The sequence below is a fragment of the Artibeus jamaicensis genome, unplaced genomic scaffold, assembly GCF_021234435.1.
Source record: "Artibeus jamaicensis isolate MK-2021 breed Jamaican fruit bat unplaced genomic scaffold, CSHL_Jam_final contig_354, whole genome shotgun sequence".
Taxonomy (NCBI): Eukaryota; Metazoa; Chordata; class Mammalia; order Chiroptera; family Phyllostomidae; genus Artibeus; species Artibeus jamaicensis.
In genome coordinates, this window is record NW_026521803.1 from 18863493 (window position 1) to 18887659 (window position 24167).

The window sequence follows — 24167 nt, forward strand, 5'->3', positions numbered from 1 at the left end:
ATTTTTTCAAGTTTATTTTAATTTCCAGTTAGCTCCTTCAGAACCAGAGGGGTATGAGTTCTCCTTACTTACTAGCAGCATCACTTAAGCCTTTTCCTTAATTTTTCAATCCATGCTTCTAGCCCGAAAAGAAAAGAAGCACCTTCTGTAGGTGTGTTGATGGAAGGTGCTAAGTAATACATTAGGGGCTCCATGGCTCTCTAGAAGTACCACATGCCGAGTGGGTGAGCCATTGTTAGGAACATCGGAGATAAAATGCGGGTAGTGGAGGGAGATTGGTTGGCCTTGACGGCCTACGTTGGCCTCTCTAGCTTAAAATGCCGTGACTCTACCCCAGGGTCTTTGGAGACAAGAGACAGTAGTCCGTGCTTGTGTTTGTCATAGCCCGACAGCACACAGGAAGCTTCTGTGCAAAGATTCACTTGCAAACTCAGATTTTGAGCTTACGCCCGGAACTTTCATTTTGATAGGGAATATAAGCTTAAGTGAACAGAAGTTAAGTGTCTACTTTGAATGGCTAATGAAGCAGCAGCATCTAAATCTGTTTATAAATTTCCATGTTTGGCAGGCATGAAAATGTATAGCATGTCAATTAAATGGCGTTATGCTCTAAGAAGGCACTTTCTTAAATAATATCAGCATAAACAAGAACTATAAATCAGAAGACAAGAAACTATTTAACAGCACAGTGAAAAGTCAATCAGGTGCATGTGTGGAAGTTCTTGCCCTGGGCAGACTTCCCTGAAATGGGGGAGGAGTAGGAGGGGAAAAGACACCGGCACCCGAGTCTCCCTTACTGGAAGAGTCATCTTGAAAAATGTGGTCTCCTCCAAAAGTTTGCTTCTCTGTATTTTTTTCTGTACCTGAGTTAGTTTTGGCTTTAGGGACATAACAATCATTTTTGAAAAAAAATTGATTGCTAATAATTTAGTTTAATGGATGACCTAAAATGCTTCAGTTGCTTTTTTTCTTTCAAGTTGTCATTGATATTTGATGTCTTTCCACTTTTTTAAAGTGGCCCTAATGATCCATCTTAGGATACCCATGGTGTATATCTCCTAAGGTGGTAGAGTCTTGCTGAAAATTTGATGTATACAATTCCCATTCATTACATTACTCAATGAAGCTGCTCTCTTTCAGCACTGGGTTTCTGGCTGAATCTCACACACACTGACACTCACATACACACAGTTTGACTCATTCCCTAACTTTTATAACTCTCATAGCTCACGTTCAACTAGTATTGCAGCCCAAGTTTGAGAAAGTAAGAATCATTAATAGTGCAGTTTGGATAGCTAGGAACCTTTTCATTTTCCCTCAAAATCAGCTGCTGCCCAAGCTAAGCATTTGCACAGAGGGGAGAGGGGAGGGAATTTCAGGGGGGAAATGGGAGGGATTTACAGGAACTAGTATAAAGGACACATGGACAGCAACTAAGGGGGATGGAAATGGGAGGGAGGTGGGGGCATGGAGGGGGTGGGCTGGGATGGGAGTAAAAGAATACTGTAGTTGAAAAATAAATTTAAAAAAATTTTTAAATGAAGGTTCCTGTAAGACCTCTGGAGGGAATGTTGATTGGCTTTTTAAGTTGCCAATAGGAAAGAAAAAGCTGAGACTCAACTCAGAAGTTGAGGTGAATGCTGTGCACCTCCTCCTCCAGAGTGCCTTCCATGACTGCCCCAGTCAGCCTCCATTTCTGTTCCTCTGCATTCCCATGGCACGTTGGCTCCTGGGCACCCCAGGAATTACTGGGCCCTTCTTTATTTTGTAGTTAGTTGTTTTGGTGCCTCTTCCTCTACATTGCTAATAAGCTGTGCAAAAGCTCACTTTGAACCATTAGATTGGTATCTATTTGCACTGATTTGAGTCTTACACTCTGTAGCTATAATCCTTTCAAGAGTTTATTCTAACACAACTGGGCCAAGTGCTACAAAGAAATAAGAAAAACCCATCCATGTTGTAGCACCACAACATCCCAGGACCATGTTTTGGGGTGCAATGCTTTGGCAATAAACATACTATAAAGGGAACCAGACCTTCTTGACAGCTAAGGGTATTCCTTGTCTTGTCTGGTTGTTGAGAATTACTAAATATTCCACGAGAACCAACTACAAGATCTCAGTGTATTTTTTTTAATATGATGAAAAATTATCTGAATTCTCGAATACAGCTGGCTAAGAACCTGGAGGAGAGACCAGTAGTTGTGAATTGCAGACACGTAGGAGACAGTCGTATCTAGGGGCCACTTCGGTCGTGTTACATACTAACAAACCCTACGCTGGCAACTTACACGGTGATTTTATGTTGCAGGTAATTCCAGTGGAGAAGCTAGTGAAAGGGCGTTTCCAGGACAACCTGGATTTCATTCAGTGGTTTAAGAAGTTCTATGACGCCAACTACGATGGGAAGGAGTATGATCCTGTGGAAGCACGACAAGGGCAAGATGCAATTCCTCCCCCCGACCCTGGCGAACAGATCTTCAACCTGCCGAAAAAGTCTCACCACGCCAACTCCCCAACAGCAGGTACAGTAGCAGTGAACGCAGTCACTTCCATCTTAGAAAATGGCTCAGGCCTCCCCTGTGCTTGGCTGTGTTTGATTGATTCTTCCCAGCGGTCAGTATCTTAATGCCTCTGGACAGTTTTTATTGTTGTCTGACCACATTCATCTTCCTTGCAGTGACCTCTCTGTAATAAGTCTAATAGTCACTATTTAACTATTGAAAAGGCAGAGCTACTCACTTTAAGTCATTGAAGCTGTGTGTTAATATAGTACTTTAGGGATAGATTTCATTTTTCTCGTATTTTTTTTTCCTGAGAAATTTCAAGTCTGTTCAGATTTTGACTGAAATATTTTTACTGCTTCATTGCTGGCAGTACATAGCAGAATATGAACTGATTTATGCTTTTCTAGTATGAATCATCCAGAGGCCTTTCAAAGACAATTCATGAAATCTACATCCTATCTCTTGTAAGGATCAATGCCAATTTTTATGTGATGAAATTCAGCAAGACTCATTTATCTGGCTTTGGCCAAAAGTGAAGTCATGGAAGATAAATACCTAGAACTTTAAAGTTTTTTAAACTTTTATAGATAAAAACCTTTCTAAAATATATTAGACATTCTCGCCCAGAGAAACAGACTTCACCAAGCAAAGTGTTCTCTGAAAATTAGAGTCATTAACTACAAACCTGAGTTGTGGTCCTGGACAGTTAACAAAATCCTCAAAAACCATTTGTTTGTGCCCTCCCCCCCCCACTAACCTTTATTTTGTAAATAATACAAATTCTTTATTTCTGTCCAGCCTCCAGTGAGGGTGGGTTTGAAATGGTTATGGCAATGCTAATATTAAACAATGCAAGCGCATGTCTAGAATGCAGAGAAGTACAGACTAGGGGTAAACGCTGGCCTATATCCATGCAGTCGAAGCTGGAAAGGAGCCCTGAGTGAGGAGGGGTGAGGGCTCTAGCATTAACGTTTGGGTAGAAAAGGAAGGGCCTGCATAGGAGCAGGGAAGATGCCAGAAAGACTGAAGGAAATGAGGGCATGACATATGGGGGAAGCAGAAGGAGGCGGGCAGAGTGGCCCACAGCATCTAAATCTGCTGAGGAGTCGAGTACAATGAGGACTGGGAGAGTCCCTTGGATTTCTAAATGTGGAGGCCACTCCATGGAATGATGCAACCAGGAGTGGGTTGAGGAATTAGAGGAAGGAAATTGAGACCACATAAAAATCCAGCTTTGAAGCCCTAGGGAAAATGAACGTATGTGAAATAAACTGAACACAGACCTTTGGGAATGCATACATTTAAGAGACAAGAGAGAAAAGGGGCAGCTGAGAAAAAGATGAACAACAGGGGAAAGCCAGGTGAGCTCAGCACCAGAGAACAAACAGTAGGATGTTTCTAGAGAGAGCGGACTCCAACAGGGCCGAATATTCACTGTGGAGAGATCAAATAGGAGGAGGCCTGAAAATAGGCCGAAGAAATCTGACTCCTAGGAGGTGATTAATAATCCTTCAGGGAATTGGTCTGTTAAAATGCTGATCGCACGCACCTACATTGCAGTGACTTAACAAGGGCACGACCTGACAAGTGTGAACGTGATGCAGTAAGAGCAGATTCCACCTTCACCACATTCGTCAGGGAAAAAACTGAGAAAAATAAAGGCATTTTGTTGATGTCGGTAAAAAGCTGACAGTCGCTTCAGGAAGTAAGATTGGAAGGAGAATGGTAATGTCCTTGATCTGTTTTTTGTTTGCTTTTAGGACAAAGCACAGGGAGCAGGTGTGTAAGATGGGAGAAGGGTCCATGGAGAAGGAATAACTGAAAGTAGGAAAAACGAAGGGAAATTGGTGGAACAGAACCTGAAGGTGGAGGGGGGGAAATGAGGTCAAGGGCATCAGTGGAGGTTTAGAGAGGAAAGGGAATATCTTTTTTTTTTTTTTTTTTTGAGCAAAAGTACTGAGAAGTCGGATAAAAATTAAGCCACAAGAAGTCTGGGGAACAAAATTTACCACGGCCTTGAACTTTTGTTAGCAACTTGCATCAGCCCAGGAGCTGGGAAAGAGGAGTGGTGGGTTTTCTGCAGAGTTAGGGATTGGGCGGGAGGGTGGAGGGGGAGGGCGGGACAGTTTGAGAACAAGGTGGCTGCTGTTTCTCATGTTTCTCATCTTTCTCATCGTCGGGTCATCTCCTGTAGCTGTTAATGATAACTTGAAATTCGGCGGCCACTTTTTCAAGTTTTAAGTAGTGAAATTGGACAGGCCTCTGAATATTTGTCTTCCACAGCCATGGTGTGTCCCCAGATGGGCACAGCCCCTCGACTCCCTCAAACAGCTGTACTTAGGCTGCCTGGGCCGCGTCTCCTAGGAATCCCTCATCTGTCTTCACCAAAGCCACAGAGCCACTTGTGCCATTTTGGTAGAAAGAATGTCCGTGAACCTGAAAGAGACATATTTTTTTCCAGATCTTAAAGCTCAGGAAATTGATTAATGTCAACAGGAAATAAATTTGGTTTTGAATGTTCCAGGAGGCAGTAATTCCTGAGACGTGGTTCCCGATACCTCGTCCATGTTCACCTCACTGGCCTTCATCAGGGAGAAAGGGTGTTTGCAGAATCCAAATGGGTCTTGCCCTTTTCGACAAAATATATTGTGACTCTTGGACATTGTGGGGTAGTAAAACTATGGAAAAAATTACAGCAAGGGATACATTACATGCAGAACGTTGTTTTAAAAGCTACACTAGAAAGGGCCCTATAAGTACAGTAAGGACCTCATTTTTCTAAAGGTCATATATCCAACTCTCAGGAATATGGTAAAAAATAAAAAGTAAGCCAAAATGTCTTCTATGAGTCAGAATAGGCATTGTAAGATCTGCTATAAATCCATGCACTTCACTCTGCACACACAAGAGGGTTCCTAGGATATTTATCTAGCATCTGTTTGCTCTTTCTTAACTTAGACACACTGGATAATTTTAACAAACCTGGGGATGTGGCTTCTCAGAACATAACTCACTGGGGCAAGGAGTACACTGATGTCTAGAGAACATAACTCACTGGGGCAAGGAGTACACTGATGTCTAGAGAGTACAAGCAGAGCCACAAATACTTACCAAAGCCTTACTGAAGAACCCAGAAGCCTGAGCATCTGATACCTCCGTGCATCTCAGCTGCCCTCAAGGTTCCCTTCCAACTCTCAGATTCTCTTTAATTTCTGTGTGTAACCATCTCCCCCATGAGCTACTTCACAGTCTCTGAACAGGCCTCCTGGCCTCTGGTCTGAAATCATCCAAGGCCATCCTCGTCATACACAGTGTGATCTTGTCCATCCAAAGTTTAGGGCAAATGAAAGTGGTGGACAAGAGTGGGGCTCAGCTGCCTGGAAAACCCACATCAGCAGTCACCGTTCCCTCACAGTGGTGCCAGATCAGTAGCATTCAGCAGTAATTTCTGTTCCCACCTCTGAGCTCGGTCGTTTCTGAATTGCCTCCTTAGTGGAGACAAGCAATGGTTGGTATAATCAAAAGTGGGAGAAAAGATGGTCTTTAATTATTTTTTTTTATTTTGGCTTTGGAACACTTGGTTCATTTTGTAGTGGATTTCTCTCTCCCAAGATATTTCCTTAGGTTAATATTAAAATTAACTTGCCTCAGTGGCAAAGGGACTGTATTAAAATGAAAAACTGATCAGGGACTGGGTGATCCATGTGTTGACCGTTAAGAAGGGACCATCTGCATCGTCAAGGAAGCACTGTTTATGACATACGGACTCAACACATGTAGCCATACGCCACAGGCCATTTGCGTATGCATGAAATGGTCACACTCCACATACTCATGCTTTCTGTTTTGTGACAGTGTGCTAGATTTTTCTGCCATTTCCGTACAGACCCTGGATGTTCTGTGGATTCAGAGAAGCTGTAGAGTCCACGTGGTTTCTGTGTGTGGTCAGGTGACTTCCCTAGACTGGAGCAGCTTCAGCAGGACTAGGGCCGTCATGCAAGTGTGCAGAGCTGCCTGGCGAGTCTTATCCTATCTACGTACACTTGCAGGGATGCGTCTTGAATTGGTTTTGATATACCAACAAGGAGTGTGTATTAAAATACACATTTTCATAATGATAGATATCTAGTAAGTGTACATATCATCACGAGTCATAGTATTTGTAGATGTATTGCTCTGAGCCATATCTGCAACTCGAGACAGCTGCAAGGGGATCAGTTTTTATGTGTGAGCACTTAACTAAACCTAAAAGGAAACTTGAAAGTGCAGTTCCTATAGCAACCACAGCTTAGCCACATTGCAAATTCACATATATTAATGTATTTAAATCAAACTCTCATATACAAATATAGCGTGATGGATTTAGAGTTGCCATGGAAATTGAGTCTAAGCTTTCTCTTTTCCTTAGGGACTTCAGTGTTCTAGATTTAAAACCAATTTAATAGAAATAGTAGAAAAATGATTTCCAAAAGGAAGCAGCCTAAGAAATGTAATAGAATAAGGTATTTGAAAAATCATAATTAAACTCATAAATGTAGATTTAAATAAATCCTGCATTTTTGAAAACTGTATTGAATATTGAATACTTTCATTTCCAGTTTTCTCTATTTTACGGTTCCCTGAGGCTGTTCATAGAAGCTGAGCAAGGTGTCCGGGTGTATTGATTTATCCGTTCAGTGTCGTTTGAGCATGCCTGAGCACCTGTAATTGAAGTAAGCATCACCTGTCACCCTGTATAGGGAAAGAAGGGTTGCTTTTACTTTCCCAAAAAGTTTTGTTTTGTTTTTTAGGAGAGGCAGTGAAACGTAGCAGTTCATAGTGGTTCTTCTCCCTGTTCTGATCTTCAGTTTATGGCCCATAAACTGAAAGACCAATATGGTCTTTCTTGGTCAGCATACCACATGTTCTTGAAAATATGGATTCTGCTGCTGTTGGTTGTACAGTAGTGTAGAAATATCAGATCAAGGTAGTGGGTAGTGTTATCAGGTCCTCTGTGTTTTTACTGGTCTTTTTGTCGTCTGGTTCTGCCAATTGCTGAGAAGACAGTGTTAGCATTGATTGTGGAATTATCTGTTTCTCCCTGAATGGCACACAGTTTGTTTCCTGTATTTAAAGCTCTGTTAGGTGCACATGTGTGTGTGATTATTGGGTCATCCTGATGAGCTGACTTTTGCATTTTATGGAGTCCCTCTTGATCTTCGGTAATAGTCTTTGTCTTGAAGTTCAGTCTACCTGGTTGAATGAAGCCACTCCCGCTTTCTCATGCTTACTGTCTGCGCGGTGTATCTTTCTCCGTGACAGGTTAGTTTTGACCTTAATATTTAAAGTATGTCTCTTGTAAACAGCCAATCATTGGGTCTGGCATATTTATTCATTCTGATAATCTCTGGACATTGGAGTATCCGGTCCATTATAACTTAATGTAATTATTGATTTGGTTGGATTTAGATCTGCCATATTATCATTTGTTTTCTGCTTGTTCTTCCTTTGTTTTTCTGTTTCTCCTTTCCTGTCATCCTCTGAATTTTAAAAATATTTTAGCATTCCATCTTAATTTATCTGTTGCCTTTTTAACTATGCTTCTTTGTATAGAGTCAGTCTTGTCTTTTCACATTCTACTTAAAATTAATATACTGCTTCATGTAAATGTGGAATCCTGGCAGCCCTTCCCTTCACTGCCCTCTGTTATGTATACATATTACATCTACACGCATTATAAACCATAAGAAAATGTTAAAGCCTTTGTTTTAAATCAGTGCTGTTTAATACAGTGGTTTTGGACCCTTTAAATGGGCCTATTCTGTGTCAAAATGTGCTATATGTACAAAATTCATTCTGGTTTTAAAAGACTGAGAAAATATAATTATTATAAGAATTATTAAATGTAATCCTTTAAAATATAATAATTCATCTAATAATTTTTATGTTGATCACATGTAGAAATTATACTTTGTATAGTTTCCACATATTAAAATTAATCTTAAAAGTTGTTGCTACTAGAATATTTTAAATAACATGGTTTACATTATATTTCTATTAAGCAGTGCTGATGTATACAGTCATCTGTGTTTTAATGAAATTAAGAAAAATTATTTATTTTTTATATTTGTATTTGCAATGTTCTTCATTCCTGAACATCTGCGTTTTCTGCTGATTTTATTTCTCTCCAGACAGAATAATTTTCTTTAGCATTCCTTACAGAGCAGATCCAGTGGCAGCAACTCCTATTAGTTTTCCTATTTCTGTAAATATCTTTATATCACCTCCATCCTTGAGAACTATTTCCCCAAAGAGTTCAGGCTGATCTTTTCTTTCTTTGCCTCTTTCTTCAGCATTTTAAAGCTATTGCTCCACTCTCTGCGGCCTCCACCGATAAGAAGTGCACGCTTGTGCTAACCATTCTCCCCCTTTACAGAAGACGTTCTGCTCTGAATTCAAGGTTCTCTCTCTTTGGTTTTCAGTAGTGTGGCTGTGATGTGCCTAATCATGGTTTTTGTTGAATTTATCTTGTTTTGGAGTTTATTAAACATCTTAAATCTGTAAGTTTATGTCTCTTACCACATTTGGAAGATTTCCAGCCATTATTTTTTCAAGTATTTTTATCAGCTTCACTCTCTCAATGCCGTCCTCCTGGGCTTCCATTTATCTGTACGGCAGAGCCTTTGAAATTATCCCACAGGTCCTGTAGGTGCTTTTCTAGTTCTCGCTCTTTTTTTTTTTCAATTACTGTTTACATTCAATATTATTTTACATTAGTTTCAGGTGTACAACAGAGGGGTTAGATAGTCACATACTTTACAAAGTGTCCCCCCCCAATATTTCCAGCACCCACCCGGCACTGAGCACAGTTATTACAATATTACTGACTGTATTCCCTGTGCTGTACTGTACATACAGCATACTCACACAACTGAACGCGAAAGAAACAATGTAATTAAAAAGTGGACAGAGGACCTGAACAGATGCCTCTCCAAAGAGAGCATTCAGATGGCCAGTGAACATGAAAAGATGCTCAGTGCCTCTAGTCATCAGAAATGTATTAAAGCCACAGTATCACCTCATACCTTCAAAATGGCCATCATCAATAAATCAACAAACAAGGGCTGGCAGGGATGTGGAGAAAGGGGAGCCCTAGTGCACCGCTGGTAGCAATGCAGATTGTTGCAGCCACTGTGGAAGCAGTATGCAGCTACCTCAAAACAATTAAAAATACGACTCTTATGACCCAGCAATTCCACTTCTGGTTATATAGCTGAAAAAAAACCCAAACACTAATTCGGAAGGATATATGCTCCCCTGTGTTCATTGCAATATTGTTTACAAATACCCAAGATATGGAAGCAACCCAAGTGCCCATCAATAGATGAGTGGATAAAAGAGCTACAGGACAAATATACAAAGGAATATTCCTCAGCCATAAAAAGAATGAAATCTTAACCTTTTGAAATAGCATGGAGGGACTTAGAAGGTATTATGCTGAGTGAAATAAGTCAGAGAAAGATAAATACCACATGATTTCACTTACATATGGAATCTAAGGAAAATAGGAAGCAAAATAGAAAGACTCACAGAGAACAGATTGATGGCTGCCAGAGGGGGGGGATTGGAGAACTGGGATAAAAAAGGCGAAGGGATTAAGTACAAATTGCTAGTTCTCTCTCTTCTTTAAATTAAATGGTTTTTATTAATAGATCTTCAGGTTTACCCTCTTTTTCTCCATTATCTCCATTTTACTATTGAACTTTAAAAAAATACCAACTATAGTATTTTTTCAGCTGTAAACTTTCCTTTTTTTTCCTGCTGAGATTGCTTCTCATTTACCATAAGCGTACTCCACTTCCCCGGGCATGGCTATGATAGCTGCTTTGATGTTCCTGTCTGCTAATCCCACCTTCTGACCATCTCACAGTTGTCATCGGTAGGTCTTTTCCTTTGAGAACAAATGACATTTTCCTGACTCTTCATATGTTGAGTAATTTCAGGTTGCATCCTAGACATTGTGATGTCATGTTGTGGAGACTCTGGATTTTGTTATGTTGCTCCAAGAAGTGTTGATGTTTTTGATTTCACAAATACTTAACTCAATTAGAGTCCAGGTAAAAGTATTCAAGAAGTTAAATTCCACTCAAGCCTGTGCCTTTAGGCAGGACTTTTCCTTCTTATTGTCAGGATGCAAGAGGCATAGGCACCTTCTTCTCCCTTCATGGTCTTCCCATCACAACGCGTCATGCCTGTGTATTCTTACAGCTCCCCAGTGCGTACCTGCGTGACGCTGCTGTCTCACAGTGCCCAGCCACCTAACCACATGCTGCATTACCCACATACCTACTCACTCCTTCAAGATCAGATGTTGATTGTAAGAGACCGTGTAGTGACAGCTCAAAACAAAGATGTAATTTCTTACCCAGTCCCATAACTAGCAAGACATTTTTTTTAAATAGAGGTTAGCACTTCTCCTTAATGTGTGACCCATGTTTCTATCTTTCCCTCCATCCCTGCCCTATATCAGCATTGCATCCCCTTGGCCTGCTCATGTTAAGAAACCATCCCACTGCTAAGCTGCATACCAGTTGTTGGCTGCTCTCGTAGCTACAGTTCAGACCTGGAGAAAAATGGGAAGAAACACTTATAATGACCTAATTAAATTCCTAGGGGACATTCCCTACCCTCTGGAAGGAGAGGGGTATTGGCGGTTTTGTTTCCCCAGTTACACAGCTACCATATGTAAGATAGATCAGGTACATCGCTAGGTATTGGGATGCTTTTCTCCAGGAAAAATAAGTGAAACTGCATTTCGCTACCTATAATGGTAAAACCACAGCACAAAACGCAAGAAGTGCTCTGCCTTGCCAGGACACTAACTACCTACGTGTTTGGAATGTTAGGCACAGACAGGAGCAGAGTCATGAAGAATTCAGGAGCTTCAGATGGGAATCTTCTGGCACCGTCTGCGCAGGAGCCCAGGGGCTTCTTCCCAGGAAGAGCCATGCATTTTTCATTTCTGCCCCATTTCATTTGCTTTCTGAGACCGCATCCTTGACAGATGATTTACTAATTCAATTTGACAGATGATTTACTAATTCAACCCGGGATCTGAAACTTGACTGTGCGACTCGATCTTGTTTTATGTTCTTTTCTCCTCTCCACACTGTACCGAGCCACAGTGAACTTTCACGAACCAAATTCAAATTGCATAGTGTACAGAGCACATGAGAGGCTCTGCAGTCTTGGAAAGGCTGAAAGCAGGACACATGCTCCTTGTCTTTGGACAGCGTCTGTTTTTTAAAATAGTAATAATGTTTCAAAGTTCAAAAACATTTTCATTCATCCTTGCTACAGGCTCTTGGGGGGAATTATTATATTTTATTAACATTTATAAATGCAGCTACAGTAAAGCTGCTTGTCCCAGGCCTCTTAACATCTCCAAAACAGAAATGTGTATGAAGCCCAGAGTACTGAGCCCTAGATTAGCAGGACTGCTAATCTCTGATTTCTTAATCCTTCAAATCAAGTCATTGTCTGAGTGGATGGTCTGGGTGATGTCAGAGTAAAGAGTAAACCCCTCAGACAAAGCTGGCATGTATTTCAGCATGCCACACTCTGTCCCCACACACAGGACCTTGCAGGTAAGGGTGGACGGCCCTCATTGTCGTCAGGCCTGCACCTGGGAAGGAAACCCTCTGCGCCCTCTTTAAACAACCCTGGGTCCTTTGATAACCAGCACTCGGTCATCCTCACACAGCTGCTCACTTTATATCGTATCGCCTTTATATATATCGCCAAAAAGTCCATATGGTTTTTTCCCGTAAAATAAAAGACACATTTTTCATTTTCACCAGTAACTTTATTGATGTGGATACTTTTGAGTATGCCAGCTTCTGTGTGGTAGAACCTTGACTGTTCTCAGTGAATGTCTCCACCGCTCTCAACTTCAGCTGGTCCGCCCAGCATGGAGCACTGTCCAGCGAGAAATCTCCAGCACAAAACTTCACAAACCACTTACGGCACATTCAGTCAGTCACAGCACCTTCTCCATACACTGCATAAATCTTTCAGTTTTTGTGTTTAAGTTGTGTTTTTACCTTTCTTGAAATAGTAAAGTGTAATATGCTAAAAATGTTGCATATTTTTCTCCCTCCTCAATACTAAAATGGCTACACAAAAATCCACCAATTTTGGTAAGGTTTTTTTTAAAGATTTTATTTATTTTTATAGAGAGGGGAAGGGAGGGAGAAAGAGAGAGAAATATCAATGTGCTATTGCCTGTCATGTGGCCCCCATTGGGGACTGGCCCACAACCCAGGCATGTACCCTGACTGGGAATCGAACTGTCGACCCTTTGGTTCGCAGCCCATGCTCAATCTACTGAGCCACACCAGCCAGAACAATTTTGGTAAGGTTTTTAAGTGCACGCTGATACGACAGGTATCACCGTACAATCTAACAAAACGGACAGTCAAAACCAAATGGACTTTTTGGCCAACCCAGTATGTTGAAATATCATTTGGTTCTGCAACTAAACCCCACATATTACAGTGATGGATCATCTCCTCTGTCTCCATGGGTGTAATAACTTGATGTTTGGCCTTCCAGCCTCACAATAAAACTTGTCAGGCATCAAAAGGAAGTGACTTAGGGCCTGACAAGGTGACTTGATGGGCTGGAGTGTTGTCCTGTACATCAAAAGAAGGTTGCAGGTTCAATTCCTGGTCAGGGAATATACCTCGGTTCCAGGTTTGATCCCAGTCAGGGTGCATATGGGAGGCAGCCAATCAATGTCTGTCTGTCTGTCTGTCTGTCTGTCTCTCTCTCTCTCTCTCTCTCTCTCAAATCAATAAACTTATCCTTGGGAGAATTTGAAAAGGGGGGGGCAGTTATTTAGCATTATTGTTTCATTGAGCAGAATATCAGATCGCCAGTGAACCTATGTTTATTATTGGTGCCTTTCTTTGTCACTGGGAACAGAAAACAGTTTTGACTTGAAGAATTTTCTAGACTCCCCTGAACTGGGTGAATTAAACTACCAGCCAATTCCATTTCGTTCAGTCATTGCTTCCCAGCTGCCTATTTAGTATTTGTTGGATTGATTTAAGTTGAATTGCTGCAGTGTCCATTCGGTTCCAGATGTGGTGCTTAAGCCAACACGTGATGTTTTCGAAGTTCTCGCCAATGATCTCCATCCCCCGAGGGGCCCCTTGCACTGCAGTAGTTTGGAAACCACAGGTCATGTTTATGGGATTCCTTGCTTTTTTTGTGAAAGCTTGACTTGAATTCTCATTCATTTAGTGTTTCAACAAATAGTTATTAAGGCACCGGAGGAGGTTTTGGAGAAACTGATTCAGGGAAGTTTAAGCCTGGGAGGAAACCTGACAATAAACAGACAATAACAGTAAAGTAAGTGTAGGAAGACCACCTGAAGCTGGTCGTATTTGTGTATTCTAGAAAGGTTTGTGTTTTGGGGGGGCATTGTGTGTTTTGGGGGGGCATTGTATGTTTGGGGGGATGTTTGTTTTTGTTTTTGTTTTTGAAAAACTGAGGTTTCCCCAAGACTCGCTGAGTAGAAGTTAGCCAGGTGAATGGTACGGAAAAGACCATGGCAACAAAGGGAACAGAATGTTGAAGGTGAGAGAGAATGTGCTGTTTTCACTGCAGGGCATTCTGTTCTCTGTGAACGTTGAGACGTGAGGCTGCAGAGTTGAGCAGAGCCCTGGATAAAGGGTTAAGAGGTCATATTCCTATTCTGTTGCTGCAAAAACAATTACTACAGATTTGGCAGCTTAAAACAGCACACACGGGTTGTCCACAGCTTCTAACACCCCGGCACAGCTTAGCTATGTTCTCTGCTTTAGGGCCTCACCAGGCTGCCACCCGGGTATCTGCTGGGGCTGTGTTCTAATCAGAGGCTCAGGTGGGGGAAGGTCCTTTAAGTTGTTGGCAGTTTTCTTCAGGCTGCAGGATTGAGGCTTCTGTTTCTTACAGGCTGATCTCAGTCCTAGAGGCCACCTACAGTTCATTCCGTGAGTTTTTTCCCAACATGGGTACTTAGCACATGGCAGCTTACTTCTTCAAGGACTGCAGGGAGAGTCTCTCCAGTGTGTGTGCCAGCAAAGCATCGTGTATAAAATTCCATAACTACAGGTGTGACATCCCATCACCTTTGCCATATTCTGTTGGTTAAAAGCAAGTCATAGGTCCCATTCAACTACAGGAGGGGGCCACAGAAGGTGGGAGCACCAGGAGGTAGAGCTTCCCTCCTGGTCATACCTGTGGGACATGTTGGGGGGCTCACCATGGGATCTGTCTGTCACACTGTCTAATGAGGACCGTGTGGAGTCATTGAAAGGCTTTAGACCCAGATTTGCACTGTGGTATAGAGAGCACCTGGAAGGGGTACAGTTATGACCCAGAAGATTAGTTAAGAAGCTGTTGCAGCAAATCATGTAGGAGAGGAGGGCAGCCCAAACAGGTGTGGTCACGTGTGTTACAGAGATGTTACAGACGTACAGCCCACAAAACTGACAGTGATTGGATACGAGAGTAAAGGAGGGGGAAGCCGAGGACAAATGCTGTACCAGTTTCCGGTGCAGTATTTGGGTGGTGGAGGCAGGCACCTCTGGAGCAGGAGCCACCCAGAGCAGAGGAAAGTAGATGATTCCGTGGGGTTTTGCTCGGGCTGTCACTTGGCCTGAGCCCGAACCTGCTCTGTGGCCTCAGACCACGTCTCCCTTTGCAAGGGAGTCTGGGTAAGATTGTGTGTTAGTGGGGGACAGCAGACTTAACAACTATCAGAAAGATGGCCTAAAGCTCTGGTCTTGCCAATGATAAGTCAGTAGGGACGCTGAACAGTATAAAGTAACTAAGGACTCGATTTCCCCAAAATGAGCACCTTAGTTCGTAAGCTTTTTGCCTGAGTGACTGTTGCATGCCAGGAGCACAGCGATGCCCAGGTGTTGCTGTCATGGTTACACCTGTGGGCTTTGCTCAGTGCTGCAGTGAACTGGCGGGGGGGGGGGGGCTCCCCCAAATCATTGCTGGGATTCTGCCATGGATTGTTCTCATGGGGGTGAGGGAACCCCACCACTTCTAGAAAGAAATTGCTCTGAGAATAATTTAAAAACAAAAATTTTGAACTGAGGTGGTGATTGGTTGACACCTAACGTGTTTTAAAGCACACTTCATATTCTACCAAGACATGAGAGATGTGAAGTCAGAAGTTTATCGAAAGAAATCCACACCATGCTCATATCACTGTTTAAAAGTTAGGATTTTAAATGCTTGAACCATTTCAAAATGAGGAGTTTTTTCCTGCATTTCCCCCTGTGAAAAATACTGGAAACCAGAGTGACTCAAGCAGAGCCTGGAAAATACTGGAGAATCACATGATGGCTAAAAATAAGCACTCGTCTCCGGCAGGGACAGTAACCAGGGCAGAAGTAACTCAGTCCGTGAAAGCTCACGCTGGCTGGAGTGCTCAGTGGGGTCAGGCCCTCTTGCCCATCACAGGGACAGGCTTGGGGACCGCTAGTCAGGAAGGGGCGCCCGCAGGCCCCACGAGCAGCTCCCCAGGCAGCGGCCGCCACCCCCTCACGAGGCCCCGACTTCCAGCGTGGCTAACTCACTGGCTCGCTGTCCCAGGCAGAGCTAGTTATCATGTTGTGTCCTGACCCCTGAGCGGTGGATTGGGAGGGACACCAGCTGACTCGTGGTTCCAGTCACTGCCAGCTTTTCCTTCAGTCCCCTCCTTGCAATCAGTAGCTGTTGCCATTGATCACAGAAGGTCTTTGTTGCTGTTGAGGTTACAAAATGTAGGTTGTGTAAAATGGCTGGACATTCGGTGCCTGCCAAGTAGGATGTATAATAGACATTTCCAAACTGCGCTCTACCGGAAACAAAACTGTCTCAAGCACTGGCCACTCATACCCAGGGCGCTGGCTGCAGGGCCTCCAAACTGGCGCGGCGCCTGTCCTCACCTGCCCTGCAGTCTGCTCCCACACAGCAGTTACAGCTGAAGGCAGATTGCACTCCCCTCTGCTCAGGACCCTGAGGCACCTTCCCTTTCCCCTGGGAATGAGAGCCCACCTCCTGCCAGTGGCCACAGCCGCCGGCTCCCAGGTGGGCAGGGAGGGCATTTGCACCGGCAGCCAGCCTTCCCTCTGCCTGGAACACCACCTCTGGCTGCCTAGCAGGCCAGCTTCCTCTCCTCCCTCAGGTCTTTGCTCAAATCTAACTTTCTCAGTGAGGCCTTGAAGAAGAGAGGTCACTCCTACAGCTGACCTGTCCCCCGTGGGCACCCTGTAAAGTGTAACTATGGAGTGGTTCAGATGCTGGTTGGCTTTCATGTGGTTGAAACTTTGAGCAAAGGTGGCCCCACAGGTGCCTGGCGTGGATCTCGCCATCTTACGTCTGGGCTGGACTCCCCACCTGGAGGACTCAGGGTTCCTGACCCCTGTCCTTCTGAGTGGCTGGGGCTTTGGAAGTCCCATGGGTCTCAGGGAAGAGCAGAAGCTAGAGATGTGACCCATGGTGGTCACTCAGACCTTCCCTAAAGTTCCAACTAAAAATTTCAGTGGATTGAGCTCAGGCCTGCGAACCAGACAATCGCAGTTCGATTCCCAGTCAGGGCACATGCCTGGGTTGCAGGCCGGTTCCCTGAAGGCCTGTTCCCAGCAGGGGATGTGCAAAGGGCAACCATACATTGATGTTTCTCTCCCTTTCTCCTTCCCTTCCCCTCTAAAGATAGATAAATAAATTTAAAAAAAAAAAACTGCCACCTACCCACCCCCTACCTGGCACTCCTTACCCTTGCCCTCCTTTCTTCCCTCCACAGCATTTGCCTTCTAGCTTACTAGGTCACTTAGTAATTTAGTATGCTATTGCTTAGTATTTCATTCTCCCTTTTAGAATGGAAACTCCACGGGGACAGGCATCTCCTGTGTTCTGTTCATTGTTTTATCCAAGTGCCCGTAGCTTGCCTGATATGCAGAAGGGGTTCAGGAAGCATCTGCTGTGTGGATGAATAAATGGGGTCGTTTAAGGAGCGGCGGAGAGACCTGGGCTGTGGCACGCTGGTTTCAGGAGAAAGGGTGCGCAGGAACCTGCGTCCTTCCTCATCGTGAGTAGAGTCAGATCTCATTTGCTGAGCAATGGTAATGTAAGTCAACATTTATCGAGTGCTTGCCGTATGCCAAGCTCTCGTGTAAGAGCTTTCTGTTACCCACTCATGTGCTCTGCCCAGGTCTGGGACATGGGCTCTGCTCCTCCTCTGGAACACAAATCCAGGTGGCCGCCCAAGTCTCAGCGCCCAGCCAGTAGCAGAGCCAGGGTTCCCAGGAAGGGACTCCTGGCCGCAGGGCCCCTGCTCTTACCCGAAGTCTCCCGAGGGGCCCTCCACATCAGGGGTGCTGCTCATGCTTGGCTGGAGGAAGTGCCCCAAGCTGCTCAGAAGAGAATCCTGGGCACTTTGATGAGCTGACACTGAAGTAGCAAAAAGGAAGTTCCAAACTCTGCCCCTGGTTACGGTAGTGGGACAGAGCCCTGAGTGCTGCGAACTAATTTCATCATAAAAGAGCCAGCCTCTTTTTTTTTCTTTTTTAAAATATATTTCATTAATTATGCCATTACAGTTCTATTTCCCCCCTTCATTCCCCTCCACCCTGCACACCCCTCCCCCACCATTCCTTTCCCCCCTTCATTCCCCTCCACCCTGCACACCCCTCCCCCACCATTCCCTTTAGTTTATGACCACGTGTCTCAAGTTCTTTAGATTCTATATTTCCCCTACTTAGAAAATAGATGGGGGCTTCCCCTACTTGCCCTGCCCCCATCTATTTTCTACCTACCATCCATGCTACTTATTTTCTCTTAATGGTCTCATGAAGCAGGGCACCACGGAATCCCATTCAAGTTCCATTTGGACTGGCCACCAGGTGCTCCCTGCCCCGCCCCCACACCGTGGAGGAGCGGTGGCAGTTCTGGTGGAAAGGATTGGATCTTGAATTCCCAGGGATCAGAACTGTGGGAGCTGTCAGGCATGTCGCCGCAGCACGGCGGCTCTGGTGCCCTGTGGTCCCTCGGAAGATCCTCTTCCTGTGGGAGTTCTCCCTTCCCATCAGTCCAGCCCTGCACCCTTTCTCCGAGTGCTGGCTTTTTATACTTCTTTATTCAACAGTGCTTCTTATCTCAGCTAAAAAAAAAAGTCTATCTGCCAAGGCAAAAGGGACAAGGAATTAATGTCAGATCTATCCACAAACAACTAATCAAAGTAAATGCAATGCATTTTCTGCCACACTTCAGTTCTGTGGGGTTTTGTTTTTATTGAGATATAATTGACATATAACATATTTCAGGTGTGCTGTTCAATATTCGGTATTTGTGTGTATTGCAAACTGATCATCACGGGAAGTCTAACTTCCATCACCACGCATAGCTGCAATTTTTTTCTTGTGATGAGTACTTCTAAGACCTACTTGCAGATGTGCAGTATAGTATTCACCCCAGGCACCGTGCTGCACAGTACATTCCCAGGACTTGTTTCATGACCTGAAGTTCGTACCTCCCTTGCCTTCAGCCATTCTGCTCACGCCCTGCCTCTCTGGGGCTTTGAACTGAGTGACAACCCAAGGGTGAAGGGAATATTCTCTCAGAGTAGGAGATGATTAAAAGAGTGTGTGCTTGCTTCCTGAGTGTGTGTGTGTGCGTGCAAATGTTTTTAATGGCTCTGTGGTTCTTGTCAACAGTATTAATGTCATATTTTTAGCTCTTCTGTTTACGATTTTGGCAGACTGAATACAGCAGATTATGTGAGAAGAATTTCTGAGTTCCATCAGAGCCCCGGCCACAAAGGATAAGCCAGATACAGTGCTTTTATTTGCTTCATCATTCTGAATTCATTGGGCCTCATATGCCCAAAACATTGTAGCATTTTCCATAGACATTACGCAAGCTACTAATTATTGACATTAGACACAGCGATGCTCTGGCTTCACTAAAGCAATGAATCAGGCCACTCTTTGTTTTTTACTACAGTTAAAATGGCTTAGAATCTTGTATTTATACCCCAAATCTTAAAGGCACTAATTAAGACACAACACTCAAAGACTAGCATTATAAATCACGTCCGTATCCAGTGGGTAAAGTCAGAGAATTACAGGGACTTGTGCAGAATTTATGTCTCTTTTCCTGCTTCTGAAACTCGTTTTGAAAGGAAAGATTCGAGAGAGAGAGAAAAGCTTCAGGGAGAAGGGATTCTTGTAAAACAGTGTTACCATTAATTATGTTTTCAGGGCATCATCAAATGCAGCTTGAAAAAAATTGAAATGTTTGATGGCTGCAAGAAAAAAATCTGTGTCTGTATTGTAGCCAAGTAGCTGCACTGTCTTTAAAAGGCATCATGCAAATGTTTTTCCCATCAGCATCACTGAGCCGAGAGGCATGGGAAGGCACAGAGTGAAATCACTGATGGACTTAAAGGCACTTTAGGAAGCAGGAAGGCATTTTTGAGGACTCAGGTGTCTAACACCAGGATCAAGGACATTCATTATTGGGTCAGTTTACAAATTGCAAAGCAAATGGTAGCTTACATAAAAGTGCTGTCTTGTATCAGTGTTGAAAATACTGATATTGATCACTGCACAGTTTTCTGGTAATATCCTTAACACAGTGACCCAGAAAAGTGGGAAAGGAATATTTGGCAGCCCCAAAAGCTGGGCGCACTTTGGAGAATGGTTGTGTGAAAAAAAAAAAAAAAGACAGTAAGATTTTAAAGCAAATAAATAAAAACATAGTTCTTAACTGTCTAATGAGGGTGATATATTGCATGGTATTTTCTACTATTCTAAAAAACCATGACATTATTAAACATAATGAAGAAATGATTTCATCTTTATTTTTATGTCAGTATTTAGTATTTCTTCCTGTGTGTTAGGTTCTAGCTGTGGGGGGTGAGTTACTTCCACACCAAGGCACAGCTATCTGGGAATGGTGTGAAGAGCTCACTTTACATTCTTCTGAAAATAAGCTTTTTAGGTTAACCCTTAATTGCATGTTTTTTAAAGCTCTAAACTTCTGAAGATACTAAGATCAACCCCATGTCTCTTCTGTTCTTTAATTTCTTCTCATTTATTCATTAGAAGGTATGAATGCACCATTATTGGTGCCAATCTCCCATATCCTCATTCATCAGATGTTTATTTCCCTCTGTTATAGGTTTCTTTCCAAACAACTTAATCAGAATTTCAAAACCCCTCTAATCTTAAACTTCAAATGCTCACTACCTGATGGATCTGTTATTACGTTTCCTAGATATGTTTTCTACTCCTTGCTGTGCTCAGCCTGCACCGCACCCCCAGCAGGAACTCCGTGGGGCGTGGCAGAAGGTGGTCTCCGACTCCTCGGGCAGGGGCAGCAAGTACAGCCTTCTCCACCAGCCCCACCCTGCCCTGCCCACAGCAGAGGACGCCAAGTCCCACACTCATTGCCTTCACCTCTCCCATCTCAGGCTGATCCGCAGCTGCCTCGGGTGCACCAGGGTGGAAGAGCTGGCTCTGAGCCCCAGCTGTCACAGAATCCGTGCAACAGGCAAAACAGACCTCCACGAGTATCTTTAAGCTGGGCTCTATTGGTAGCAAGGGATGTTTCCTCAAGGGAAAAACAGGTCATCTGTGAGGCTGCACGCGTTTGGAACTGGGACAGTGGCAACTGCTGTCATTACTGCAGCAGCTCCAGCCTCCACTGTGAGGCTTGGGGCGCACCTCCCAGCCAGGCCCTCCGTTCCTCTCCCAGCCAGCTTCCTCTGCTTATTTATGGTTTTCCTCCCCTGATAACTGGCCTTGCACAGGGCTTCAGCTTGCCTTGACCCCTTCTGCTTTCACTTCTTATCAGGCATTTCAGCTTTTTTTTTTTCCCAAGCCACATTTGATGGCATCCTGAAAATATAACTCGTGGTAGCCCTGTTTCACAAGTAATCAGCTTCTGTTCCTTAGATGTTTTTCTTACGGTCTACATGAGGCCGGATCAGGCAGGAAGTGTAAGAACAGGGGTACGTCTGGTGAACCTGGCTGTGTCGTTCCAACCAGCCACCTCACAGTTGCTGATGTTCTGGGAGGTCACGTGCTCCCAAGGGAAGTCCCTTCTGCAGGGCCGTTTCCTTCAGAAGAGACCATGAACGTGGCAGAGACTTGGACAGCCTGGCCCAAACCACCTTGCTCCTTCCTATTCAGAGTTAACCATTTACTGGCTGAATTTACTCACTTGAATTCTTTGTGCTGATTCCATAGCTAAAGGGCCTAAGTAATAATGAAAGGTGATCTTGAAAGGAAGCCAAGTGAGAGATCTCTCTCTCTCTCTGAGAGGCTGATGATTGCTGTTTGGTTTCCTGTGTGTATTGCTGGCTCTTCTGGCAGTGACTTTGATGTTGACAGCAGCTCCTCCAGCATCCCCTGGAAGCCTTACCCTGGATAGATGCCTCTCCTAGGAGCTGTTGTGTGAATTATAATGGCTTTTTAAAGTGTCTCCTCTGGGTCAGGCACTGCAATTGACATGGGAACATAAAGGAGTAAACAAAACAGATGCAACTCCTACCTCATAGAGTTGAACAAATAACTAAAGCAGTCCCTCTCATCTGGGGATACATTCTAGGACCCCCAGAGGGTCCTGAACCCTGTGTGTATGGTGTCTCTCCTATCTGTGCATACCAGTGATCAAGTTTAGTTCCCACATTAGGCACAGTAACAGATTAATAACTAATTATAAAATAATATACTATGATAAAAGTTGACTGTTGATAAAATGATGACTGTGGCATTATTAAGTAAAATAAGAGTTACTTGAACATAGGTACTGCGACAATCTGTCTGATAACCAAGGTACTGCGACAATCTGTCTGATAACCAAGGTGGCTACTAAGTGACTCGTGGGTGGGAAGTGGATCCCACGTGGAGATACTACACAAAGGAATGAGTCACATCCCAGGGGGGACGGGTGGGATGGCACAAGACTTCATCGTGCTACTTAGCATGCAATTTAAAACTTATGAATTGTTTGTTTCTGGACAAGATTTCCGACAGTGGTTGACTGTGGGTGCCTGAAAGTGCAGCAAGCCAAACCACGGATAGGGGGCAGTACTGTACACCGTGGCCGCTGCTGGGTGTGGTGTGGAAGGGGTTCCAGCTGCCGTGGCCTCCCAGAGCAGTGGGGGCTGAGGTCCGGGGGAAGGCTTAGTCACTCAAAGGAGGGGAGGAGGGCAGGCAGAATGTAACCCGAATCGCACGCTCTGGTCATGCAGTGTAGAACACTTCTTGTTCCTGAGAACAATGACCAGGGCCATGGCTGCTTAGATGCCTTAACCTCCTACAAGGCCCTGAGCCCCTGGAGAGTAGGCATCTCTCCAGGGGCTCCAAGTCCATGGCACGGCTCGCAGCACTTCATTAGTATATCTTCAGTAAATGAGACATGTTGATCATAGACAGTCTTTGATCTGCTTTCTTTCTATGCGGCATTCTTTATATTAAAGTATGACATATAGCTTATAAAAAGTAGCAATATGAAATAACTTGATTTTTCAAAAGCAGCTTCTCCAGCTAGGCAGGCTGGCGGCTCCCCAGGGAGAAGGCTGTTTGCCAGGTCAGCATGTTCTCACCCTGCCTCTCCCGCCACGCTCCACACTGTTTTCCTTCCGGTTGGCTTGCCCTTTACTTGGAGAGCCTGGCCCGTGGGCCTGGACACAGGGCTCCAGAAGCATTTTCCATGGCCGTCTATAGAGACAGAGGACCCCAATACGTGAATCACAAGCGGAACAGCGCTTCTCTAGAATCCTCAGGAATGTTCTCGCGCATGGGTGAGACAGGTGCTCTCTCCACTGAACAGTTAGTTACCCTCTGAATACTCGAAACTGTTTTAAGTCACTCCCAATTTAATCATTCTTAGTTTAAAATACATCAGGGTAGGATGCCGTCGACGCTCCTGGAGGGTATGTGTGACTTTGCTGCTCTAACTAATGACTCCCGGCACCATGCAGACATACAAATCTATACTTTACAGCCTCCCTGTTTCCTACATTGTAATTAAGGGTGTTTGAAATTTGAGCACTGCTGTCAGCATGCTTAGCCTTTATAATACCTGCCTCTTTCTAATTTGTGGGTTCTGATAAACTGCGAAGTTGTAAACCATCTAACCAAGGTTTTATTTATTTGCTCATGTACTTAATCAGACAGTTGTTCCTTCAACAAATACATGTTCAGCTGACCACTGTGGTCAGCACCGGTGATGCAGAGCTGGACGGGACGTGTTTCTTTCCTCCAAGAGCCTTCTAGGGGAAGCAGAGTTGGGGGTGGGGCAGTGGAGAGCTGGGCCACTGGGAGCACCCGGTGGGGGGGGGGGGGCAGCTCCACCAGACTGAGATGCCACCTGGTCAGAACCATGTTCGGAATTAAGACGGAATGGGTAGGCCCCCAAGAATGACCCTGAATTTCTTCATCTGTGAAGTGCGTCAGCTTCACTGTATATACCTTGTCCCTTCTGCTCTGGCTGCTGAGGTCAGTTCCTGTGGCTGTGCCATGTCCTAGATACCGAGAGAGTTTATCATGAGCCAAGCTCCAGGTAGGTGAGGTCTTATCTGAAATCAGTGACTTCAAAAAAAAAAGCACAGCATTATTAGCAATGCTGT

The 24167-nt window shown here is 44.2% G+C and overlaps 1 protein-coding gene across 4 annotated transcripts in view; it reads left to right on the forward strand.

Annotated features, from left to right (window-relative positions):
- Positions 1 to 24167, forward strand: part of MAPRE2 (microtubule associated protein RP/EB family member 2) — a 145924-nt gene that overhangs the window by 110822 nt on the left and 10935 nt on the right. For all 4 annotated transcript variants that reach the window (XM_037154462.2, XM_037154461.2, XM_037154460.2 and 1 more), the window contains one exon: positions 2311 to 2524. In XM_037154462.2, coding sequence (XP_037010357.1) covers positions 2311 to 2524 — 214 coding nt within the window. The remainder of the gene's footprint in view (positions 1 to 2310; positions 2525 to 24167) is intronic.